The sequence below is a fragment of the Macaca nemestrina genome, chromosome 7, assembly GCF_043159975.1.
Source record: "Macaca nemestrina isolate mMacNem1 chromosome 7, mMacNem.hap1, whole genome shotgun sequence".
Taxonomy (NCBI): Eukaryota; Metazoa; Chordata; class Mammalia; order Primates; family Cercopithecidae; genus Macaca; species Macaca nemestrina.
In genome coordinates this window covers 57913288-57938145 of record NC_092131.1, presented here as the reverse complement: position 1 = coordinate 57938145, position 24858 = coordinate 57913288, and the positions used below count along the sequence as shown (strand labels likewise).

At 44.3% G+C, this 24858-nt stretch overlaps 1 protein-coding gene and 1 long non-coding RNA gene across 2 annotated transcripts in view; both read right to left on the bottom strand.

The window, feature by feature from the left end:
• The window catches only part of LOC105481848 (uncharacterized), a 69190-nt gene extending 44958 nt beyond the window's left edge, over nucleotides 1-24232 (bottom strand). Inside the window, exon 1 of the long non-coding RNA XR_011625887.1 lies at nucleotides 23877-24232. This is a non-coding gene — a long non-coding RNA (uncharacterized lncRNA). The remainder of the gene's footprint in view (nucleotides 1-23876) is intronic.
• LOC105481936 (putative uncharacterized protein encoded by LINC01599) lies at nucleotides 279-12219 on the bottom strand. The gene is given in 9 exon segments (XM_024792877.2): nucleotides 279-2503; nucleotides 3620-3716; nucleotides 3718-3789; nucleotides 7661-7735; nucleotides 9985-10145; nucleotides 10148-10225; nucleotides 10228-10277; nucleotides 11070-11137; nucleotides 12202-12219. Coding segments are annotated over 9 exon segments (978 nt in total). The 3' UTR covers nucleotides 279-2144.
• Nucleotides 24233-24858: the final 626 nt, after the last annotated feature.

Below are 24858 nucleotides of genomic sequence, written 5' to 3'. Positions count from 1 at the left end.
CTGAGGCGGGCAGATCACGAGGTCAGGAGATCAAGACCATCCTGGTCAACATGGTGAAACACTGTCTCTACTAAAAATACAAAAACTAGCTGGGTGTGGTGGCTCATACCTGTAGTCCCAGCTACTTAGGAGGTTGAGGCAGGAGAATCACTCGAACCTAGGAGGCAGAGGTTGCAGTGAGCTGAGATCGCACCATTGCATTCCAGCCTGGGTGACAGAGCGAGATTGTCTCAAAAAAAAAAAAAAAAACGAGCTTCAGAACTCTCACTCTTCCTCCTTTCTCCAAGCCCCCTGAGGCTATGAATTAAAATAACAGACATGATCTTTGTCTCTGAGATTCTACAGAGGAGTTTTCCTAAGCAATGCTGTCTACTGCAATGCAAATTTTCTTGAACTATTCATTTCATCTCAAAATCATTTCTGAATCCCACAGTCATTAATTTCAAATCCAGACTTGCCTTTGGATGTAATTCTATGTAGCACTTTCTTTGATTTACAAAAGTTCGGGGGCCCACCGTGACGGTGCTGGTGGTCTCTGAAAAGATCCAGCCAAGCACTCGGTCTGCGGTGCGGGAACTCCCCTCTGCTGCTGCCTAAATGACTCGCAGTGGAGTTTCTGGGCTAAAAGCACAGCAGTTTCCCTGCTGTGTAGGCATGATACAGGATTCCCGAACAGGAGGCTGTCGTGGGATCCTGAGCAAGCTCTCACTTGTCTGGAGCTCAGTTTCCTCAGCTCTAAAACAAAGGGACTGAATTAAATGTCCTATTTTGTGCTTTCCAATTAAAAAGACTCTAAATATATAAGAACCCTGTCTCAGGAAGCTGAGCTCTTTTTTGTACTGTGCTGAAACCGCTCCCCCCGCCCACCCCAACCTCACCACCACACACTCAAGCACACAGAACCCGTGAAATAACAGCTCCCACTTACTGAGTGCAAAGTGCCAAGGGCTTTATATACATCATTGCACTTAATCTTCACAATACATCTGTGAGGTTGCTACTAATTTTTCAGATGCCCAGAGAAGTCAAACTGAAGGCCAAAGTGGGAGCCTTGCTTCTTCTTCGTTAGACAGGAACCTGGTCTGGATTTCTTGTATTTGTTTGTTAGAGATAGGGTCTCGTTCTGTCACCCAGGCTGGAGTGCTCACTGCAGCCTCGATTTCCTGAGCTCAAGCGATCCTCCTGCCTCAGCTTCCTGAGTACTGTAACTACAGGCCTGCACCACCTGCCCTGCTAATTTTTACTTTTTGTAGAGACAGAGTCTTGCTATGTTGTCCAGGCTGGTCTTGAATTCCAGGGCTCAAGCAATCCTCCCACTTTGGTCCCTAAAAGTGCTAGGATTATAGGCAGAAGCCACAGCACTGGTCCCTAGCCTAGATTATTAAAGTATCTTCTGGCTCTATAACACCCTGTAAATGTAGCTTCACGGTCTTCTCCAGTCTTCCAAGTCAGCTACACCAGGGGTGGGGGTCCAGGAACATGGGATTCTTCCTGACGTACAAGATGTGCAGTGGCACCAGATTCTACTTTTTGAATATGTTTTCTTCAGCCATGCTGGTTTTATTAATATAAAGCAGCACCCAAAAAGTTCTCCTGGAGCCTTTCAGAGCCTCCAGGACAAACAGAGCTTCTGTACACTTGATTCTAAACCTCCTCCTTGCTCTCAAAATGTCAGACCCCTCCAGAGTTTCTCTCAGGAGAGAGACTGAGCGGAGTTCCCCTCCTGTGGGTTTTTGGCTTGCATCAGGCCACTGAGCAAGGCTGAACAAGAGCAGAGTGATGCGACCTCACTTTCAGGTCTGGTTTCAAAGTACATATTAAAGTTTCTGATTCTACCACAGCCACACATTTTCTCAGTCTTCATCTTCCATCCCTGCCTTAAGCATTTCAGTCTATCCAGCCAATCTCTCTCTCTGTCTTTCTCTCTCTCACTCATACACACACATACATACACTCATACTCTCATTCATCTTATATTTCGTAGTTCAAAATAAACATCAAAATTAAGGCTGTTCCTGTGACAAGAAAGTATATACAAAGAAGTGAGAGGCTGATTTTGTAAAACCGCCTGCATTCAGGGCTCTTTGGAACCCTCCTCCTCTTTACAGGGCTGAGGGCTGCAATAAATAGAGCTCATCAGAGACTCAGACATACTCGGAATAAGAAGTGCACACATTTAATAGAGCAGCTGTGTTGGTCTGCGTTCCTGGAGGGGTGTGGGAGGAGCCTGGCATTCATTCACTGCTCTGGAAAGGCTGTGCCAACAGCACCAAAAGGAGCAAGGAAGTTCCCAGTGTCATGGGCGGCACCCACCAGGCATGAGGTCCACTGACTGAACCAGTCTCCTTGCTCACCCACCGGCCACGGCCACCAATGTGCTGGCCACCAACACCGTGCCCACCTGTGGGGTCTCCAGCCTCTTGGAGGCGAGGTGGGGCTGTGTGGGGGATTCCTCAAAACGCTCCCACCAGAACATCCAGGAGTGACTCAATCTGGTGGGAGTCTTTGAAGTGGGAGGGGCAGGACCCATCCTGGGCAACCTGCAGCTCCTCAGGGAGAAGGACAGCAAGACTTCGAGGCCATTGGAGGCCATCTCCCCACAGGAAGGAAGAGCCCAGGCCTCCATGTCCTTAAGGAAAAAAATCCTGCCATCTGGGAAAGGGAGGCACCACTTTACTTCCCACTGGGCCTTCACTTCCTGTTGGGGCCTCTGGATGGTATTTAGCAAACAGAAATACAGAACACTCAGTTACATCTGAATTTCAGATAATCGGCAAATCCTGTTTCTATGTAAATATGTCCCACATACTGCCTGGGGTAGATTTAAGACTAAAACATTATTTGTTATTTATCTGAAATTTAAATACAACTGGGCATCTTATTTTTATCTAGCAATTCTCCCTTCCTTACGGTCTTTCCTCTGGCCAGGCCTTCCCAGGTGAGAGTTTATTCTGTGTGCTCTCAAGCAGAAATTTGTTCAGTTCAGATTCTCCTGGGATTCCTGGTGAAAAGGCAAAGATCTCAGGCCACATCTGTTGAATAGTATCTCTGGGGGTGCGGCCCAGAATACACATTTTATTAAGTTGTTATCTAAGTGGTTCTGATATACATTTGTATTAGTTATCTACTGCTTCTGAACAACTTACCCTAAAAAGGCTGAAAACCAGCAATATGTATCATCTTGTAGTTTATATGGGTGAGGACTTTGGGACTGACTTGGCCTGATGATCCTGGCTCGTGGTCTTTCATGGCGCTGCAGTCAAGATGTTTGTCATCTCAAGCCTTCGCTGGTGCTATGGGGTCTGCTTCCAAGCTCACCTAACTGGGCCTCAGCAGACCTCGGGGCCCGGAAACATCAGCTCCTCACCACAAGGACCTGTCTATATGTCTGCTCACAGCACAGCATCTGGCCTTTCCCAGGGTTAGAAATGAGATGGAGGCAGGGAGAAAGGGAAGGGGAGAGAGGGAGAGAAAGAGAGAAGTGAGGGGTGGAGGTGAAGCACAAACACAAAAGTGAGCCCTGAAGACAAATCTACTCAAGGGAAGAGGGAAGAGAATTACCCAAGAGCATGAATGGCAAGAGGTGGGAATCCTGGGGGCTGTCTTAGAGGCTCCCCACCACCATGTTCAGGTTTGGGAATTCCTGCTATAGATGGGTCCTCGACGCACCGGAGCCAAGACCACACCGTAAACAATGGGGTCCAGTGAATTTCTCTCCCTTGTTCTTCCTTGCTTCCACTCCTTCTCCCTGTCCCCTTTTTGGTGATCTGAGACAATAACAATGAGGAACTATAAAGAAGTGAAGAAGGAAAAGAAATCAAAATGGCAATCTTAGGAGACTAAGAGTAAATTTTAAAATGCTGGCAAATACTGTTTGGGTAGAATGAAACCACACGCAAATCCCATGCGTATATAGCTGTGTCCTAAAATGTCTTAGCATTCAGTGTGGTTCTTGTAGAATCTCCTATGAGTACTAATGAAAACACAGAAGTAGGGTGACCAATTGTCTTAGTTTGACCAGGACTCTCGCGTGTCTGGGCAGAACAATATGTTTGGTTACCTTCATAACAAGGAGCCAATAAGTCATTGCATCAGCCTCTCTGCCCCCATCTAGAGACTGAGTGGGTTGGCCTCGTGATGGAGTGGAGAGGACACGGGCTTTGAGCTAAAGGCCCAGTGTGTGCCTTTAGCTGTGGCCCTAAGCTATCTCATCTAGAAAACAGGAACCATGCATCTGCTTGGTAGAACGTAAATGATACACAGGGGAGTGACTTGTAAATGGAGAGGTGTCATCTCGATTTTAAAAAGAGCCCCTCCTGTCAAGGAAGGTGAGATCAAAAATATCATCCCTTTTCACTTTTGCGACCAAGTCTGACATTTTCTCTTTTACATAGTTTGACCATGCTGACCTCCTGGAGAGGTGAACACAGCCCACAAAAGCTATATTACACTCGTTTAATTTTCATCTTAATTTGCCACTTAATCCCAAATTGATTTAGACTATTCCCTCCAGAAAATGCTCATCTCCCCAAAAGAACAGTCATCTCTATTATATCCTCAGTGACAAGTTTCCCAGGAAATCTGTACCAAGTCCTGATGTAACAGATGTGATTCATCTTTCACAGCTCTGGCGGTGTGACTCGCTCCTCCGAGGCAGAAAACTGTCCCCAGCGGCACTCTTTCCCTTGCCCTCCTCCACTGCCATTCCTCAAGGTTGGGGAGTTTTTTGGTCGTTATTCGCGAAAAAGACAGTAATATTTAAATTCTGTTAAAGTGCTCCTCCCCTCTCTTTTTTTTTTTTTTTCTTCTGTGTTGTCTCATTCTGCGGAGTAAATGTGCAGGCCTGCACATTTATATGACCCGAAATGGCAATACCATTTTGGATGAACTTCTCTATTTTTCTTTGAGATGGGCCAATTGCAAGAATGGCCATAATTCTCTTCTATCATGATTCTGTCCATCATTCCTCTCCACCCACCCTTGGACTCTAAGGCACCCAACAAAGACCTTGGACTAATGATGCAGAGGAAAGATGATCTCAGTCTGTTCTGTTCCCTGCCACTTTGCAGCTGTATGACCTTGGACCCCTCTTGGTCTCAATGGGGAGAAAGAGATCTGGCTGTCTTATGGCAGTAGGTGGTTGTAAGAATGAAATAAACAAGATTAATATCAATGAAGGTCCTTTCAAAACCTTAGAGTGCCATATAAATAAAAGGTGGTTAGTTTATTCATTAGAGTCCAGAGTCCTTCCATTGCCACACTTCAGATATCTGGCCAGCTGAGTATTCCATTAGAATTATTACTTGCATTGGTTACTGGGTGAGAATTTCTGCTTACTAGCCTTGGCAGGTTTACCTAATAATTTAATTAAGTTATTTAAATTTAAATTACTGGAGGTAATTTTAAAACTTTCACAAATCTGCTGCCTCATGCTTTTTGTTTTATAGTTTTAACACTTAAGAGGCTAATTTTTGGCTGGTCTGAGTGCAGTGGTGTTTACAACTAATTGATCACAACCAGTTACAGATTTCTTTATTCCTTCTCCACTCCCACTGCTTCACTTGACTGGCCTTAAAAAAAAAAAAAAAAAAAAGGCTAAATTTTGCCCCTGCACTTTGAGCGCACCACCAAGACCAGTTTACAAAGTATGTCCTTTCCCTGACATTCAAGATGGTGCGATTTCAGTTTTCACGGAATTTAATTTTTAGTTTTATACCATTTCTATACAGATATGGAATGTTTTTAAAACCTACTTTTGCAATCAGCAGTTCTACCTCGATAAAATTGACTTTAAAAAAATGAGCTAGGCTTAGCTAATGTTAAACAAGTACCATAATTAAAGAGAAGATTATAAACACAGCTTCCCTCCCTGGTTCCTTTAGTTGCATGCAAGCTTGTAGTTAATATGAAAGTAAAACATTACCACCATATCAAAAGAAATGAGGAAAGAAAAAAAACAAAGCTTCACCTACCAGCCTGATATCACAAGTGGACTGACTGAAAATGAAACAAAGTGAATTGCTTCATTAACAGCATTCTTCTTCTGAAAGAAAAAGGATGGGAGGGTTGGGTTCAAAGACTCAACCTTATCCTACAGCACTTTTTCATCTTTCCAGGGCATGTGGTGAGTGGGAGTTAAGGTCAGTACCTTGCATAAGATCTCTCAGCCAGCTCTTGATGGAGCTGGGCAAAGATACTGTGATGGTTAATTTTACATGTCAATTTGACTGGGTCAGAGTGCCCAGATATTTGGTCAAACATGATTGTGGGTGTTCCAGGTGAGGGTGTTTTTAGATGACATTGACATTTAAATTGGTTGACTTTCAGTAAAGCAGATGGCCCTCCATAACGTCTGGTAAGCCTCACCAATCATCTGAAGGCCTGAATGGAACAGAAGCCTAGCCTCTCCTGAGCAAGGAGTCTGCTAGCAAACAGCCTTCAGACCCCAACTGCAACATTAGCTCTTTACTGGGTCTTCAGCTGCTGGCCCACCCTGTAAATTTTGGACTGACCAGCCTCCACCACATGAGCCAATTCCTTAAAATCAATTTCTCTCTCTCTATACACATCCTATTGTTTCGGTTTCTTTGGAGAACCCTGACTAGCAGAGATGTAAAGCAAGAAGAACTTTACACAACAGGATAAGAGTCTGAGCCATTTCCCTCCTCCACAGTAAATTCATACACACAGAGACATGACTTTTAATCTGAGATAGGAGTTTTGACTATTTCAAGGACATTGACTAGTGCAGTGGCTGTCAGAAGTTTGCAGCTCTGCCCCGCTGGGAGCCAAAAGGCTGGGTTGAGTCCCCTTCCCACCACTTACTGGCTGGGGGGCCCCAACTGAGTCACTTAACTTCTCTCAGCCTCGGTTTCCTCATCTGACAAAACAGAAAGCTCTTTGTAAATACTGCTATAGAGTGTCTGATATTACTTGTACTTACCGTATTTCTTAAAGCAATAGTAATAGCTAACATTAGAGGACTTTATATGTGCCAGGCTTTGTGCCAAGAAGATATATTATCTCATTTAATCTATTCAACAACCCCATGAGGTGCATAGTACCATGTCTCTGCTTTACAAATGAAGAAACTGAGGTAGAGAGAAGTTGAGCTGCCTGCCAAGGTCACACTGCCGGGATGCAGCAGAGCTGGGATCTACACCTGCTCTATCAGAACTAGGGAGCACTCTCCCTAATGATTAGTGCTGTAACTGCAGACCGTTATTTAACCACTTTAAGTTCTGATATTCTTGTATGTGCCATGGAATACCTACCTATCTCCTAGGCCTGTTGTGAGAATTCAGGGAATGACATTTGGGAGTGACGTCTAGCACACTGCATGGTGTGCACTCAAAGAGTGTGAGAGGAATTTCTATTATAGGCACTTGTTATGTACTGAATGTTTGTGGTCTCCCCAAATTCCATGTTGAAATCCTAATCTCCAATATGATGGTATTAGGAGGCAGGGCCTTTGGGAGGTGACTGGGTTATGACGGTGGCAGGTTTATGAGGATAGTATTAGAAGGCAGGGCCTTCGGGAGGTGACTGGATGATGAGGGTGGCAGGCTCATGAATGGTATTAGTGCCCTTATAAAAAGACACAAGAGTTTGCTCTCTCTTTTTTCTCTGCCAAGTGAGAACACAGCAAGAAGACACCCACCTGGAAACCAGGAATAGGGACCGCCCTAGATGCCAGATGCAGGCACCTTGATCTCGGACTTTCCAGCCTCGAGAACTGTGAAAAGTTAAATAACAAAATTTCTGTTGTCTAAGCCAGCAGTCCCCAATCTTTTTGACACCAAGGACTCGTTTTGTGGAGGACAATTTGTCCACGGGCCGGTGGTGGGAGGCATTAAAGTCTCATAAGGAGCGCACAACCTCGATCCCTCACATGACAGTTCACAGTAGGGTTTGCGCTCCTGTGAGAATCTGATGCCACGGCTGATCTGGCAGGAGGCGGGGCTCACTGGAGTGCTGCTCACCTCCTGCTCAGCACCCCAGGTCTTAACAGGCCATGGACCAGTAGCAGTTCACGGCCCAAGGACTGGGGACCCCTGGTCTAAGTCACCCAGTCTGCAGTATATGTGTTATAGTTGCCTGGGTTAAGACAATGTCCCATGTCCCAAAACACCAGTCCCTTCACAGGGGATAATTTAATCCCATGTGCTAACAGGGGAAGAAGCCAGGGTTGCTGGAAATTAATGACTACTCTGCCATAGTTAACAAAACCTTGTTTTAAGAAATATTTTTCATGAAAAGAGTAGATGAATTTTGAATAAATGTTTAATGTTGTCTTTTGTTAAGTAAATATCTTCTTCTTGAATTTATTTATGATTAGTTTATTTATAGGGTCTAAACTACTCTATAACCCAGTTTTTGACATATCAAACAATCCTTAAAATGCTGATGAAATATATTTCATACTTTAATTTTTATATTTTATTATTTATTTATTTATTTATTTGAGACAGAGTCTCTCTATGGCCCCAGCTGGAGTTCAGTGGTGTGATCTTGGCTCACTGTAACCTTTGCCTCCTGGGTTCAAGAGATTCTCATGCCTCAGCCTCCTGAGTAGTTGGGTTACAGGCATATGCCACCACACGCAGGTAATATCTCATACTTTTTAAAATGTAGCTGTAAGATTATTGTATTAGTTTGTTGGGGCTGCCATAACAAAGTGTCACAGACTATGCGAACCAAAATCTAACTGCGCCTCTCCCATCTTCTAAGAATATCACACTGGTACTTGAGAGAGGAAAGCACACAAAGCCAGGAGCACCTACTGAACCAGTAACAGCAAGTAGTCACGTAGCCGGCAAAGTACACCATGAGGGAAGGAGAGAGGACTTCAGAACTTGGGGAAGGCCCGATTCAGGCTCCTGATACATGGGGTGTGAGTGGGAGAGGAAAGAAAAGATGGCCCTAGAGATAATTCCTATTTCCCCAGCTTTGCTCTCCTTTCTCCTCCTTTTCCCTTGATCTCCCCCAGTCAGGCCACATGGCCATTTCTGAGTCACATATGCCACCCCCAATCATCCCAGCAATGGATCCTTGTCAACTCTGGCACGTTAATGTTGGGGCTTACGTCCCCTCCTTCATTCAACAGTGAAAACCTGAGGACATTACGGTGAGTCACTTTCTCTTTCACGTCTGTGTCCAAATGTAGCCACATCTCCTTCTGTTCTCCTTTCCCTCCCCACCTTCACTTCCCTCCCTCTTCCATTAGTCTTGCTGAAGAGGTGACTCTTTTTTTCTGGAATCAATCTGCCTGTGCTCAGGTTCCCATTTCTTCCCTCCAGGCTCTACCACCCTTCGCTCCATCAATTATCCACCCCCTAGTCACCTCCATTTATCTTCAACCACAACCTCCCCTCCCTGTGCTCAGCCTCTCTCCTCTTACCTACCAAACTTGATGAAATAAGCTATTACTCTTTCTCCACTCTTTTGCCCCACTCTCCATTCATGTCTACTCATTTTTGTATTCTCTGTAGAACCTAGAATTCACATTGTAGGTGCTCAAGGAAAGACAGATGGATTAATTATGGAACTGGATAATCAAATATTCCTGAGCAATAAGTGTGAGGATGGTGCAAGATGCAAAGAAGATGCCATTCTTGTCTTCAAGGAGGAGGCTGTGGAATTTGTGAGTTAAAATAGGCACACAACAAGTCAGTAGATCTACACTGTTAACAAACAGAACAAAGTCTTTAAAATGGAGGCATCTGGAGAGAGGGACTGGAGTAACAGCTTCTTGTCCCCCTAGTGCTTATGTGAGTGCAGATAAAGTCATAGGTAAATCTGAATAAGGTTCAAGGACCGACCCCTGGGCCACAATTGGGACTTATATAAAATGAATGCCCGTGGTGAGTATCTGGGATCCTCCCTTGTTGAAGATGGACAGCGTCCCTGGAGGGAGGAAGCATCAGTGGGCAAATGGTTCGATGCCATGGACAGCTCAGAGCAGTGTGAATCAGTGGGGGGTACCCAGGGATTCCTGAGTATCTGAGTGATGGAAGCCGGAACCTGTTCCTGGCTTTCCCTGGCTGTGCACCCCATCTCTCCAGCTATAAAATGAGAGGTGATGCTCTGAAGACATGAAGTGTGAGCAGCAATCTCTGGGTGATTTTCCACATTCTCTGCCCACATCTTCCGTAACCTTCAGGGCTGCGCCCCTCCAGGCAGCAGCAGCACTTCCCCCTCTGAGCAGCGCTGGCAGCTGAAACACTGGTGGCTGTGACTGCTGAGCCTTCCCCTGAGGTTCAGGCTTGGAGGGAGCCCTGTCCCAGGGGCCAGGCTTTGTGAGACTTTGGCACCCTGGAAGCCCAAGGTCCCAATGCTGCCTGATCCTCTACAGCAGAGCTTCTCACGGGCTGGGCTGCTTTCAATCAGGTCCTGGAGCTCCCACAGACCAAAATAGCATTTACAGCCAGCCTGGGAAGATCTACAACCCTAAATTCTTTTAGGAACAATGAAATCAGAGTTTTGAGCTGAGGAGTTGTTTCATTTGACAGGTTGAAGGAATGAAAGGAAACACATTTGCAAAACCAGGTCACTCCACTATACTCCAGTAAGAAGAGTAATAATAATTGGTATCAAATACTTGGCATGTCCCAGGTTCTGTCCTGTAGTAGCCACTCCCTTCGGGAACTTGCTCCTCTATATAACGATGGGCAGCTGGTACCCAGAGCACCTGCCGCATGGCCTGGCCGGCCACATGCAGATAAGGAGAGATGATGACTCCTTGTTTTGGGTCACCTTCTGTGAAGAGAAAGCAGGAGGGGAGAAGATTGATAAGATCTGGTCCAGGATCAGCTAGGGCCTGAAAGGAAGCCAGCCTGGGAGACCGAGGGGAGCGGATTCAGAGTCTATCTCCACCCCCTGCCATGCAGCGGGGGCTGAGAACCCTGCTCATGCAGAGATGCAGTAGATCTGCAGACAGCTGCTGGAAGCAAAGGTAGCTGAAAGTCCAGGAGCCCCATTTATTATTTTCAAATGTGGTACACTGCTGAGAAGGGGAAAGAAGAAATCAAGTCGTTTGTCAACTGTGAGAAATACCCACAGGAACTCACATTTCCATCCAGATTTCAAGTTGACATTTGGCTCTGACATCTATCTTACTGTTGGAGAACCCTAAGACCTCCACGGGTGAACATAACAAATTTCACCACCAGGCCAGGCGTGGTGGCTCATGTATGTAATCTCGGCACTTTGGGAGGCCGAGGCAGGTGAATCACTTAAGGTTAGGGGGTTTAGACCAGCCTGGCCAACATGGCAAAACCCCGACTGTATAAAAATACAAAAATCAGTCAGGTGTGGTGCCGTGCACCTGTAATCCCAGCTACTCGGGAGGCTGAGGCACAAGAAACGCTTGAATCCAGATGGCAGAGGTGGCAGTGAGCCGAGATCATGCCACTGCACTCCAGCCTGGGTGACAGAGGGGAAACTCTGTCTCAAAATAAATAAAATTTAAAAACCCAAATGTCACCACCACCACTATCATCATCCCTGTCTCACAGGTGAAAAAACAAACTCAGACTGAGGGACCTGCCTCAGAACTCACAGCCAGTCAGCAGCAGAGGCAGGAGCGCAGCCTTCTCCCTCTGGCTTCTGTTAGTCCAGAAAGTACCCCCCAAGTGATGCTGAGGCAAATCTTCAATCAGAAGAGGGACAGGGTGATCTGAGGGGGTCTGCGTGGCCACGCTCCTAATCATAATCAATGATTGGCATGGATTGTTTGGAAAGATGGTAGCAAAATACTCTGGGGACTCGTGGACGAATCAGGGTCAAGGGAAGTGTCCTGTGGTTGGAGAAGAGTTTCTGGGGAGATTCACACACAAGCTCCTGACCAGGGGCAGCTGAACAGGCAAAACCCAGGCGCTCTCTCTATAGAATCTCACGCTTCTTGCCAGGAACCTCAGGGGAGTGTGAAAAATGAGGAGTTTTGTTTTTTGTTTGTTTTTGTTTTTGTTTTTTGTTGCAGAATAACAGTCACATTTTTCAAGGCTATCTGGAAAGTTATATCTGTCCTTTGGAGACACTAGTAAAAAAATAAAGTAATAGATTCCCCTCCAGCCTTTTACCAAGAATTACAAACCTACTAACAACCTTCACCCTTTCTCTCTGTCTGTCTCTCTATCTGTCTCTTCCTCTCTCCCTCTCTCTCTCTCTCTCTCACACACACACACACACACACACCCCTACCTCTGCTCCTCTGCTCATATTTCACAGGGCTGGACAGAGATCTTTATCTAACTGCATAGCTCTGAATTGCTAAGTGGCAGAATTAGCTTGGATCCTATGTTATCCCTGATCACATTAACCAGATCAATGAAGCAGAACTTCTATCAGAATTTTTTTTTTTTTTTTTTTTTTTTTTTTTTTTAGACAGAGTGTCATTCTGTTGCCCAGGCTGGTGTGCAGCAGCAAGATCTCGTCTCACTGCAACTCCGCCTCCCAGGTTCAAGCAATTCTCCTGCTTTAACCTACCAAGTGCTGGGATTACAGGCGCACACTACCACACCTGGCTAATTTTTGTGTTTTTAGTGCAGACAGCGTTTCACCATGTTGGCCAGGCTGGTCTCGAACTCTTGACCTCAGGTGATCCACCTGCCTCTCGGTCTTTCAAAGTGCTGGGATTACATGCATGAGCATCATGCCCGGCCAGCACTTCCATCAATTTTTGAGTCTGAAGCCCTCCCATACGCAACCCCAATGTTTAACCTGGTAAGCTGGGTAATTCTCCTACAACTTAGGCCAATCATCTGTCAATCATCAAAGCTGCCTTTAAGATCAACCTAGGACTCTACCATGGGAACGATAAGTGAATGTGGGGCAGGTATGTGTCCTATACCGGCCTCTCCACTTTCTGCCACCACACATAGGCAGTATCCGAGTGTCAGATTTTCCTGAAACCTAGGTGACTAAAGGGAAATACAACAGAAAAGGAAAAAAAATTGAAACTCCACTCTGAAAGTGGCTTTCCCCATAATCCAAGAGAAAAGCAACAAGAAAGCACCTTCAGTTTTAAAACTTTTTTTTTTTTTTTTTTTTTTTTTTTTAAAGCTAAGTTCATGCTCTGTCACCCAGGTTGGAGTGCAGTGGCGAGATCACAGCTGACTGCTGGCTCATCTCCTGGGCTCAAGTACTCCCCTCATCTCAGCCTCTCCAGTAGCTGGAACTCCAGGTATGTGCCATCATGCCAGGTTAATTTTTTGAAATTTATTTTTAGTAAAGACAAGGTCCGACTACATTATCCAGGCTGGTCTCAAATGATCCTCCTGCCTCGGCCTCCCAGAGTACTGGGATTACAACAAGCATGAGTTATGACACCTGGCCAGTTTTAAAACTTGCTCTGCTGGCCAGGTACAGTGGCTCATGCCTGTAATCTCAGCACTTTGGGAGGCTGAGGCAGGAGAACTGCTTGAGCCCAGGAGTTCAAGACTAGCCTGGGCAAAATAGCAAGACCTTGTTGTTTGTTTGTTTGTTTTGATAAGTTTAAAAAAAGAAAAAAGACCAGGTGCGGTGGCTCACGCCTGTAATCCCAGCAATTTGGGAGGCTGAGGCAGGCGGATCACCTGAGGTCGGGAGTTCCAGACCAGCCTGACCGATATGGAGAAACCCCATCTCTACTAAAAATACAAAATTAGCCAGGCGTGGAGGCACATGCCTGTAATCCCAGCTACTCAGGAGGCCGAGGCAGGAGAATCATTTGAACCCAGGAGGCGGAGGTTGCGGTGAGCCGAGGTTGTTCCATTGCACTCCAACCTGGGCGACAAGAGCGAAAAAAACAAAAAACAAAACAAAACAAAAAACACTTGCTCTCCAGATGGCAAACCTCACTGCCCAAGTACCTCTCCTAATACACGTTGTTGCAACTCTCCCTCCACTTCTCAGGAACCCCCACATCATGGGGGTTAGAATCAAGCCCAGAATCTACCTCCTCATGTAAGCTACTCATTTTCTCATCTCTTGAGTTATTCTCACTAAATAATGATCCCTTGATGGGGGGATGGAGAGGTGCAGGCTTGAACACTTTCTGGGTACAAAGAAGTGGATTTCCTCTTTTGTTACATTTAAATCAAACTACTCCCACAACAGGTTTTTGTTTCCTCCCTTTTACTTTCTGGTGAGTTTCATAACGTTTACTTTTGTAGTTTGATAAGATCTCCACAGTATGATCAGCAACCAACACTATTCTAGAAAGCTTCTAAATCAACTGTTAAGATGATCTGGTGGGTATCATGGACAAAATGCAAACTTAAAAAGCAGATTACTTTCTGGGAAGGTAATGATTGAGAAGGATCTTAAGGGTAGGGTTTAATGGGCTGAAAGGTTTGAATGCTCTGCCAGTTAGGATCTGATCCACTGCAAGGGAGAGAAACCCAGCCCCAAACCAGCAGAACAGAGTTAACTAGGTGAGGTAACTGGGAAGTCCAGGGGCTACGGTGGCTTTAGCTGGCTTCAGAGATTCAAACAGAATCATCGGGAAAATGTTCTAATTTCTCTGTTTGCTTCTAGACTCTGCTTTCCTCTGTCTTGACCTTTACTCTTGCGCAGCTCAAAACTTACTTTACCCTTGGCACTAGCTACGCCAGAAAAGAAGGGCCTCTTATCCAGGGGGGATCCTGTGGGTTAGCCTGGGTCAGGAAACCCAAGTCTGTCCTGAACTTGGTGGGCTTTTGGGAGTAGCATGATGAAAAGTCCGGAACCCCAGGTTAGGAGTGCGCTTTGCCACCACCGCCTGCACAGATAAGTGTAGAGAGATATTGAAGGTGGGGAGACAGAGGAGTGAGGCCCAACCTGAGGCAATGGCAGTGAAGATGGAAAGTGGGGGAAGAGCGAGAGAATCCATCGCAGGTAGATCAGTATATGATACGCTGATTTCATGTGAGGCAGAAGAAATTAGAAATGTTAAAAGAATGGTGATGCCATTAGTGAAACAAGAATATGAGGCAAAAGAGTCTACTTTTGCAGACATTTTGCTAAGACATACTCTTGGTTGGGCAAGCAAAGGAAGACATCAGGCAAGCAGCTGAAGGGGAGAGGTCAGACTTAAGAGAGGGGTCAGAGCCAGAGGTCTAGAGAGGGGGCCTCTACAATAAGCTTGCAGTTGGAATCATGAAAATTGCAAGATCTATGTGTGTAGAGGTGAGCGGTCAAAAGACAGAGCCCCAGGGAATTGTGAGTTAAGCGACAGGGAAGGAAAAGGAACGAAGGCGGTAACTGAGAAGCAACCAGACTCTGTGCGGAGAAAGACCTACTTAAGTCAAATAGGAGGAAAGTTCCAGTATCAAAAAGAAAAAGAAATAGGCCAGGCGTTGTGGCTCACGCCTGTAATCCCAGCAGTTTAGGAGGCCGAGGCGGGTGGATCACAAGGTCAGGAGATCGAGACCATCCTGGCTAACACAGTGAAACCCCGTCTCTACTAAATATACAAAAACTTAGCTGGGTGTGGTGGCGGGCGCCTGTAGTTCCAGCTACTCAGGAGGCTGAGGCAGGAGAATGGCATGAACCTGGGAGGCAGAGCTTGCAGTGAGCCGAGATCGCGCCACTGCACTCCAGCCTGGGCGACAGAACAAGACTCCATCTCAAAAAAAAAAAAAAAGAAAAAAAAAGAAAGAAAGAAACAGATCCCCATGTTCAACAATATTTCCAATATTGGTTCTATACTCATATTTTCCTCATTCCTTTTCACAAGTGGACTCACAAACTAAGTTCAGTGAGCAGCTATTGAGGCTACAAGATTTATTGCTTTCTGAATATCAGTGGCTTCCCTCCTAAGTTGTATTAATTTGAGACCCGAGTTCCTCATCATTAGTAACAACATATTGATTTGGGGGTCTTCTCTCATTTTTTTAGAACAAGGACCAGGTATTAAAACAGCTGCCCAAATACCGCGGTGCAAAGACGGCACTGCTGCAGATAGCTAAGCTGCTAAGCAGGCAGCATCATTATGTTGACTTGGGGGCAGATGTATAAAATCTAATGCTGGCAGGTAAAAGGCAGGTTGGAAGTCTCAGTGTATGAAGTACAAAAATGGGAGCTATATGACCATCAACCTTTTTGAGAACTGACTGTCCCTGGAGTCAAGGCAGAAGACATTTCGAGATTTCACCTTTAAGTGTTCTGTTTTTTTCCAATTATTTCTTGAATTTTGGTACTTCCCAGGGCCTTAATCTGGGCTTTTCTCCAATCTATACATTTAGGGTGATCTATAAGACCTCATCTTGGCTGGGCGCAGAGGCTCACGTCTGTAATCCCAGCACGTTGAGAGGCCGAGGCAGGTGGATCGCCTGAGGTCAGGAGTTCCAGACCATCCTGGCCAACATGGCAAAACCCCATCTCTACTAAAAATACAAAAATTAGCCGGGTGTGGTGGCACACACCTGTAATCCCAGCTACTCAGGAGGGTGAGGCAGGAGAATCGCTTCAATCTGGGAGACAGAGGTTGCAGTGAGCCAAGATCGCACCACTGCACTCCAGCCTGGGCTATGGAATGAGACTGTCTCATCAAAAAATAAAAACAATAATAATAAAAAAGACCTCATCTTTCTCAATCCACCCTCTCTTCTGCCCCCAAACCTACATACAGTCATCCCTCAGTATCCATGGGGAATTGATTCCAGGACCCCCCACAGATATCAAAATCCAGAGATGTTCAAGTCCTTTATATAAAATAGTGTAGTATTTGCATATAATCTACACACATCCTCCCATATACCTTATTACTTTTTTATTGGACTGAATTTTTTTTATCTTCAGCTTTTAAGTTCAGGGCTACATGTGCAGGATGTGCAGGTTTATTGCACAGGTAAGCGTGTGCCATGGTGTTTTGCTGTACAAATCATCCCATCACCTAGGTATTAAGCCCAGCATCCATTAGCCATGCGTTTGCCCTCCGCACCCACCCCCTACTCCCATATAGTTTAAATCATCTCTAGATTACTTGTAATACCTCATGCAATGTAAATGTTAGGTAAATAGTTGTTATACTGTCTTGTGTAGGGAATAATGACAAGAAAAACTTCATCTGTACATGTTCAGTACAGACACAACCATCCATTTTTTTTTTCCTGAATATTTTCAATCTGCGTTTGGTTGAAACCCATGGAACCACATATACAGAGGGCCGCTTGTGTTTAGCTGCCTATTACACACATGAAACCAGGGTCGCAGTGTGTTCTCACTAAGGTTGGGTACAGCAAAGAGCAACATCGAAAGGGGACACCATTCACATTGTAGATATCATTATTGTTTTGAAGTTAAAACCAAAAATTAAAACTGTTGATTCCAAACTTACATGATTTATATACAGGAAAATTTTCTGGCAGATGACAGTAAAGTCTCTAGTTCTAATAAAATTAATGTTATTATGACTCTTTTCAAAATAAAAGTGTTTTAAAGAAAAGGGACTCTGACCTGCAGAAGGGCAGTATGAGGACCGTAGAGGCCTTGACCCCATCAGGATGCTCCGCGGGCACCTGCACAACTTACTGTGTCTGCCTTGGGGGTCTAGCTCCACAGAAGTTCTCAGATCCCTTCCTCTTCATTCCTACTGCTACCGCCAGAGTTCAGACCCCACTCCTCAACATCTCTTACCTGTTCATTCTTCCTTCCTGATCTCTTTGCCTCATGTCTTGCCCCTCTCCCGCCCACTCTCCAAATTTGCTGTCAGAATAATCTTTCTAAAATGATTTGGCCAAGTGGCTTCCCTGCTTAAAGTATTGAAATATCCTCTCATTGCCTCCAGAATCCATCTGCACTCCTGAATACGCCACACGGACTCTGCACGTCCTTGCCCTGCCCTCCTGCCTACCCATTAGTCACCTCCTACACACGCCCTATGCTCGAGCCACATCAAAACCACATTTGATGCTGTTGCATGTGTTTGCCTAGAACACCTGACAAGCTGTCCAGTGGATTTCCATTCATCCTTCAAAAATCAACTTAATGGTCCCTTCATGAAATCTTCCCTGACCAACTGAGTCAGAGGCGACCACACCCTCATTGCACTGCCACTGTAGCTAGCTTATGCCTTTATGATTGCATTTCTCTGAGTTGCAATTTTTTTTCATATGCCTCTCATTACAGATGTAAGAGCTGCTTATGGGTATGGAATGCATCTTATTATTTGTCCCTAATATCGAAAAGAGTACTGATAGGCATCCCTGATACCTAGCACAGTGCCTGTCCGCTGAATTGAAGGAGTAAATAAACGTGTTGAATGTTCAGAAAAGTCATTGAGGGTGGATTTCAAAATGAGAGAAGGGAAGATAATTAAAATGTCTTGAGGATTTTAAGTTCCGGGATACATGGTGCGGGATGTGCAGATTTGTTACGTAGGTAAACATGTGCCATGGTGGTGCTGCACCCATCAACCCATCGTCTAGGTATTAAGCCCAGCATGCATTAAGCTATTTATCCTGATGCTCTCCCTCCCCGCTGTTGAGGATCTTTTATGTCAGGCGTTGTTCCAGACTCTTTACACAGAGGTCCTCAGTTTTGAGTTAACTGTGGAGAAACGTTAACAGCAAAAAGCCATATTTCATTTGCTGTCCACTTGACAGTATTTTGAGGAGTCTCGGGGAACTTCTTTGCTAAGTTCTGTTCCTGCCCTCTGTGGCCTGCACTAGTCTGCTGCATTGGGACCTTCGTGTTTTCAAAAGGGGAATTATTTCTTTCGTTTTGCTTTTTGTATTGCATTCTGCTGGAAAGTATCAAACCAGTGATGCCCTATGCCTCATTAAAGCCTTACGGGGATTTATTTTTTATTTTTAATAAGAGCAATCTCTCAATTATTTTCCCCTGTGGCTTCTCTCTTCCTATGATGAAGGTAGGGTCTAAAAGACGTGGTGAAGATGTCTGGTTGGAACATAACAGTAAATAACAGGCACACACCTAAACTTGGAATCCTTCATAACAACTGAGGATTGTTTTTCCTGGACCACTTATGTGTCATTTACTTGGGATGGTTTCTTGTACACTTCTCTAGTTTGCAAGAGTTTACCAGTCTGGATTCTCAGAACAGTTTTGACTTAAGCTGAGGCGACTGCTTATCTAGTTTAACCATCACCACAATGTTAGCCAGTAGATATTTTCATTTTACAGAAAGAGAAAGTAACATGCAGGGTTTAACTTGCCCAAGGACATACAGGTAGATTAGGTGGTAACAAGTGAGCTGTTTTCTCATAAAGCTTGGGAGCATAAAGGGAAGGGGATCGGATTTAGAACTGAACTGGAGCTGTCTTCCAGGGCTAACTGGGAATATTGTTCCTACCAGCCAGACTATGCCTCTCCTGTTCTTTGGACTCTCAGGTTAACAAGCAGACATTTCACAGGGAACAAGAGTAACAGACGGACTGTGGGTGTCAGATACGTGCTTGAGAGTGAAGAGTTTTGAACAACAGAATTAAAAAAAAAAAATCCATCCACTGCAGTGGCTCGCACCTGTAATCCTGGCACTTTGAGAGGCCAAGGTAGGTTGACTGCTTGAGCCCAGGAGTTCAAAACCAGCCTGGGAAACACAGTGAGACCCTGTCTCTACAAAAAGAAATATTTTTGTAATTAGCCAGGCATAGTGGTATGTTGCCTGTAGTCCCAGCTACTGGGAGGCTGAGGTGGGAGGACCATTAAGCCCAGGAGGTCAAGACTGCAGTGAGCTATGATCATGCCACTGTGCTCTAGACTGGGCAACAGAGTGAAACACTGTCTCAAAAAAAAAAAAAAAAATCCTTGTAACAAGATTTAGAAAGAAAATAGCTATTTTAAAACCACATTACTGGCTGAGTAGGTAATCCCAGTACTTTGGGAGACCGAGGTGGGTGGATCACGAGGTCAGGAGATCGAGACCATCCTGGCTAACACAGTGAAATCCCATCTCTACTAAAAATGAAAAAAAATTAGCCGGGTGTGGTGGCGGGCACCTGTAGTCCCAGCTACTCGGGAGGCTAAGGCAAGAGAATGATGTGAACTTGGGAGGCGGAGTTTGCAGTGAGCCAAGATTGCGCCACTGCACTCCAGCCTGGGTGATAGAGTGAGACCCCATCTCAAAAAAGAATAAAAATTTTAAAAAAAAGCATATTATTGTACCTACAGTCATAATTGTCACTGAAATCCAAAGATATTCTCTCTGGTTAAACATTTATTATTTGTGGGAGTGTGAAACTTGTTTTTCCTGTTTTTAAGTTTGAAGAAGCCAGTCCTTTGTTCCACGTGAATTATATGCCATGAGATTATTTACACTCATTCTAAACACAAGTGTAAAGTTTCTCATCTAAGCTTTGTATAAAAAAATAGTAATTTGTATATGTAGCACCTCAGTACATTGCTGTACTGTGCATGCAGCACAAGCAGGTTATCAGGACACATTCCTTAAAAGAACAAGGTTGGGTACTGAATGTAGATACATGAGATTGTTTGTACCGTATACATAAAACTCGGGCAATGATTTATCAAACAATCATGAGCCAACACAAGCACCTGGAACTCACACCGTTAATGCCTGCACTTCAGCAGATTAACAAATCTGAGTTAAAGGTAACTTTTAAAAAATTACGGCCGGGCGCGGTGGCTCAAACCTGTAATCCCAGCACTTTGGGAAGCCGAGACGGGCGGATCACGAGGTCAGGAGATCGAGACCATCCTGGCTAACACGGTGAAACCCTGTCTCTACTAAAAAATACAAAAAACTAGCCGGGCGAGGGGGCGGGCGCCTGTAGTCCCAGCTACTCCGGAGGCTGAGGCAGGAGAATGGAGTGAACCCGGGAGGCGGAGCTTGCAGTGAGCTGAGATCCGGCCACTGCACTCCAGCCTGGGTGACAGAACGAGACTCCGTTTCAGGAAAAAAAAAAAAAAAAAAATACTCAAGGCCAGGTACAGTAGCTCATCCTTGTTATTCCTAGCAATCTGGGAGGCCAAAGCAGGCGGATTGCTCGAGCTCAGGAATTTGAGACCAGCCTAGGCAACATGGCCAAACCCCATCGCTACAAAAAATACAAAACTTAGCCGGGCATGGTGGCACGTGCCCATAATCCCAGCTACTCAGGAGGCTGAAGTGGGAAGATTGCTTAAGCCTGGGATGTGGAGGTTGCAGTGAGCCAAGATTGCACCACTACACTCCAGCCTGGGTGACAGAGGGAGACTCTGTCTCAAACAAACAACAACAAAAAACCCAAAAGTATTTAAAAGCACTGACCCATCAAAAGACTGTCAGTGGTACCTCATTAGAACTAATAACCTGACTGGCCAGGCACGGTGGCTCACACCTGTAATCCTGGCACTTTGGGAGGCCGACCTGGGCAGATTGCCGGAGCTCAGGAGTTCGAGGCCAGCCTGGGCAACATGGTGAAACACTGTCTCTACTAAAATACAAAAATCAGCCGGGCGTGGTGGCGTGCGCCTGTAATCCCAGCTACTAAGGAGGCTGAGACAGGAGAATTATTTGGACCCGGGAGGCGGAGGTGGCAGTGAGCCGAGATCACACCACTGCACTCTAGCCTGGGTGACACAGCAAGACTCCATCTCAAAAAAAAAAAATAAAAACAAAAACAAACTGATAACCTGAAAGGAATTTGTTAACTACTGAAACGTTTAAGCCTATAAGAACTGCATCTAGGCCAGCTCTTTTACAAACATTTTAATTTTGCTTTGCAAGGAAGAAGAAATATCACTGTTTTCAACCTATGAAAATTAAAAAATGTGAATTCACCAAAAATAAGTTACTGTATTATAGGTAATGTATAAAGCTTTCTAAAAGTTAAGACCACGTATTTAGCATTCACAACAATCTTTTCCATTAATTGCAAACAGAAAGGGCTTGCAAGTTTAATATAATGCAGAAAGCAACTTTGCCCAGCCCACTGCTCATGGGCCGCATATGGCCCAGGACATCTTTGAATGTGGACTAACACAAATTTGTAAACTTTCTTAAAACATTATGAGATTGTTTTTGCAATTTTTTTTTTAAGCTCATCAGCTATCACTAGTGTATTTTATGTGTGGCCCAAAGGCAATTCTTCTCCTTCCAATGTGGCCCAGGGAAACCAAAAGATTGGACACCCCTCTGAAGTAAAGCCTATGTGCCACTTTACACTGGCTGATGGAGAAACAGACGCAATCCAAGGTTCTCTCATTCTGGTCTGTTAGTAAAGACATGGTCAGGCAGCCTGAGGAATTAGTTAAGTCTTGCATCCCACATGCACACTCATTACACAGTGAAAGATTATTTAGGCAAGAAGCAACTGCTACAAACATATTTTAAAGTCACATTGCTCTTTTGGAGTTAATAAATCTAAACTCTGAAAATATTGTTATGCAGATAGATCAAGTCTCAGACTTCAGAAAAATGACTTTTTGCTGTACTTTAATGGCCTGCTACCTAACTGGTCTCAGGTTTAGCAAAGAACCGTGGAAGAACTGAGTAAGGGTCCAGGGCGGTGGAAGGTTAATCTTGGAGCTCCAGCCAGCAAATCCAGGCTCCTATAAATAGAAACGAGGATTTGCTCTGTGCCTATTGGCCCTTTGAATGCTCGTGGCAGTTGTTTTCAAACTGTAAAAATGAACAGCGAACAAAAATTTTCTTCCCTGTATCTTTATTTTTCTAAAATTGTTTGTTTAAATAACAGTACATGTTGTGTAACAATGTTCTCAACCTCCTCCCATCCCAGCTGCCATTCCCGCCGTGACTGGGGAGCTATGTTTACATGCATCCTATACTCTCAAAAATATACCTAGATTTCACACTGCAACAGATAAAATTGACTTGCATTATGCATATTTTCTAAGTCCTCACCTGTAATTCCACCCCAACTACAGTCACATTTATTGAACACTTACTATGTGCCAGGTACCTAAGTACATTACATGTATCTGACTAATTTAATATCCACAGCAACCTATTATGATCTTTACGTTGCATATGAGGAAACTGAGGCACACAGAATTTAAGTAACTTCAAGGTCACACAGCTAGTAAGTGGCAGCACTGGGATTCAAACCCAGAAAATCTGGTCTCAGAGCCTCTGTGCTGACACTGCAGAATGCACGTGAGCAAAATATTATCATGGAGATAATTTGCTCTACCATATTTTAGGTTTATCATTTGCAAATGATAGCATCTTGTTATTAATAATCAATGACTTAGAATGTATCTCACAGTTGATGGGGGCTCACTAGATATTCACAGAACTTCACCAATACATAAGAACTTCAATGTCTTGAACAACCCCAAATGTCTAATGGTTTAAACTTAACTGGTGAAAATGCCTTGAGAATTTATTGCTTCCCTACCCAATATTATGGAAAGTAAAAACTTAGCTTTTCCATTAATTTTCAGTAAGATATTGTTGCAACAGTTTTCTTTATCTGTATTTCTATTAGAGTGAAGGTTTTTATGGTATGAAAAGTGAATATTCTCCTCTAACAATGTTTGTTATCAATGAATCAAAACTCTTTCAAATCCTGATGTTTCCTGAGAAAAAAGAAAACCCAAAAGTCAAACACCTGGCCTGTGCCTACAGGACTGTGGGAACCAAAGACAAAGCTTCAGCCTTCGGAAGTAAGAACACCACTTACTCTACTGAAGAAAAAAAAAAAAAACTGCTTTGAAAAACTAATTAAAATGAGAAGTTTTAAGTGTCTCAGATGTAAAATCCTGATTATGTAAAAGGTACTTTCAAGGTGAATTTAATTTTCAGAACATCACTTGAATTAATTTAGCCTGTTAAATATATGTCTTCTTTTCACAGAAGATATCAATAGTGGAGAAAATGTTTTATGAATTGTAATAACGTAGCTTTATGAATGATATTCAAAAGGCGTATCAGAAACGGAAAGATAAACCAAATACAATTTTACAAGAAAAAAACTTGTTTTACTTACCCTGTGTTATCTTCTGAAAGTAACTCAGAAGGTAGGATTATTTTTTTAATCTAATTTCGTTCACCTTTAAAATGTGATTGCATTTCAAAGTAGATTCTATTTTAACAACTTCCTTTCTATAAAACATTTAAAGACAAAGTCAAACAATGCCATCTACAGGGAGCCTTTAGAACAACAGATGTTTCTATAACCCATACTCTTCTTTAAAATACCTATAATCTGACATATCATATTTCACATCATTTAACAAGGAAATTTTCAAAAAAGGTAAAAAAAAAAAATTAAAAGATATGCAGTATAAAAAAAATTCCCTGCCGGGCGCGGTGGCTTACGCCTGTAATCCCAGCACTTTGGGAGGCCGAGGCACACGGATCACAAGGTCACGAGATCGAGACCTGGCTAACACTATGAAACCCCGTCTCTACTAAAAATACAGAAAATTAGCCGGGCGTGGTGGCGGGCGCCTGTGTTCTCAGCTACTCAGGAGGCTGAGGCAGGAGAATGGAGTGAACCCGGGAGGCGGAGCTTGCAGTGAGCGGAGATCGCGCCACTGCACTCCAGCCTGGGCGACAGAGCAAGACTCCGTCTCAAAAACCAAACAAACAAAAAACAAAACAAAAAAATCCCACTATCATTCTAGATTAGTAGTTCTTACTTAAAAATAACCTAGGCCGGGTGCGGCATCTCACACACATAATCCCAACACTTTGGGAGGCTGAGGCGAGTGGATTGCTTGAGGTCAGGAGCTCAAGACCAGCTTGACCAACATGGTGAAACCCCATCTCTACTAAAAGTACAAAAATTAGCTGGGTGTGGTGGCAGGTGCCTGTAATCCCAGCTATTCCGGAGGCTGAGGCAGGAGAATCGCTTGAACCTGGGAGGCGGAGGTTGCAGTGAGCCAAGATCGCACCGTTGCACTCCAGCCTGGGTGACAACACAAACAACAAAGAAGTAATTTCATTTCCAACTTCACCAAACATAT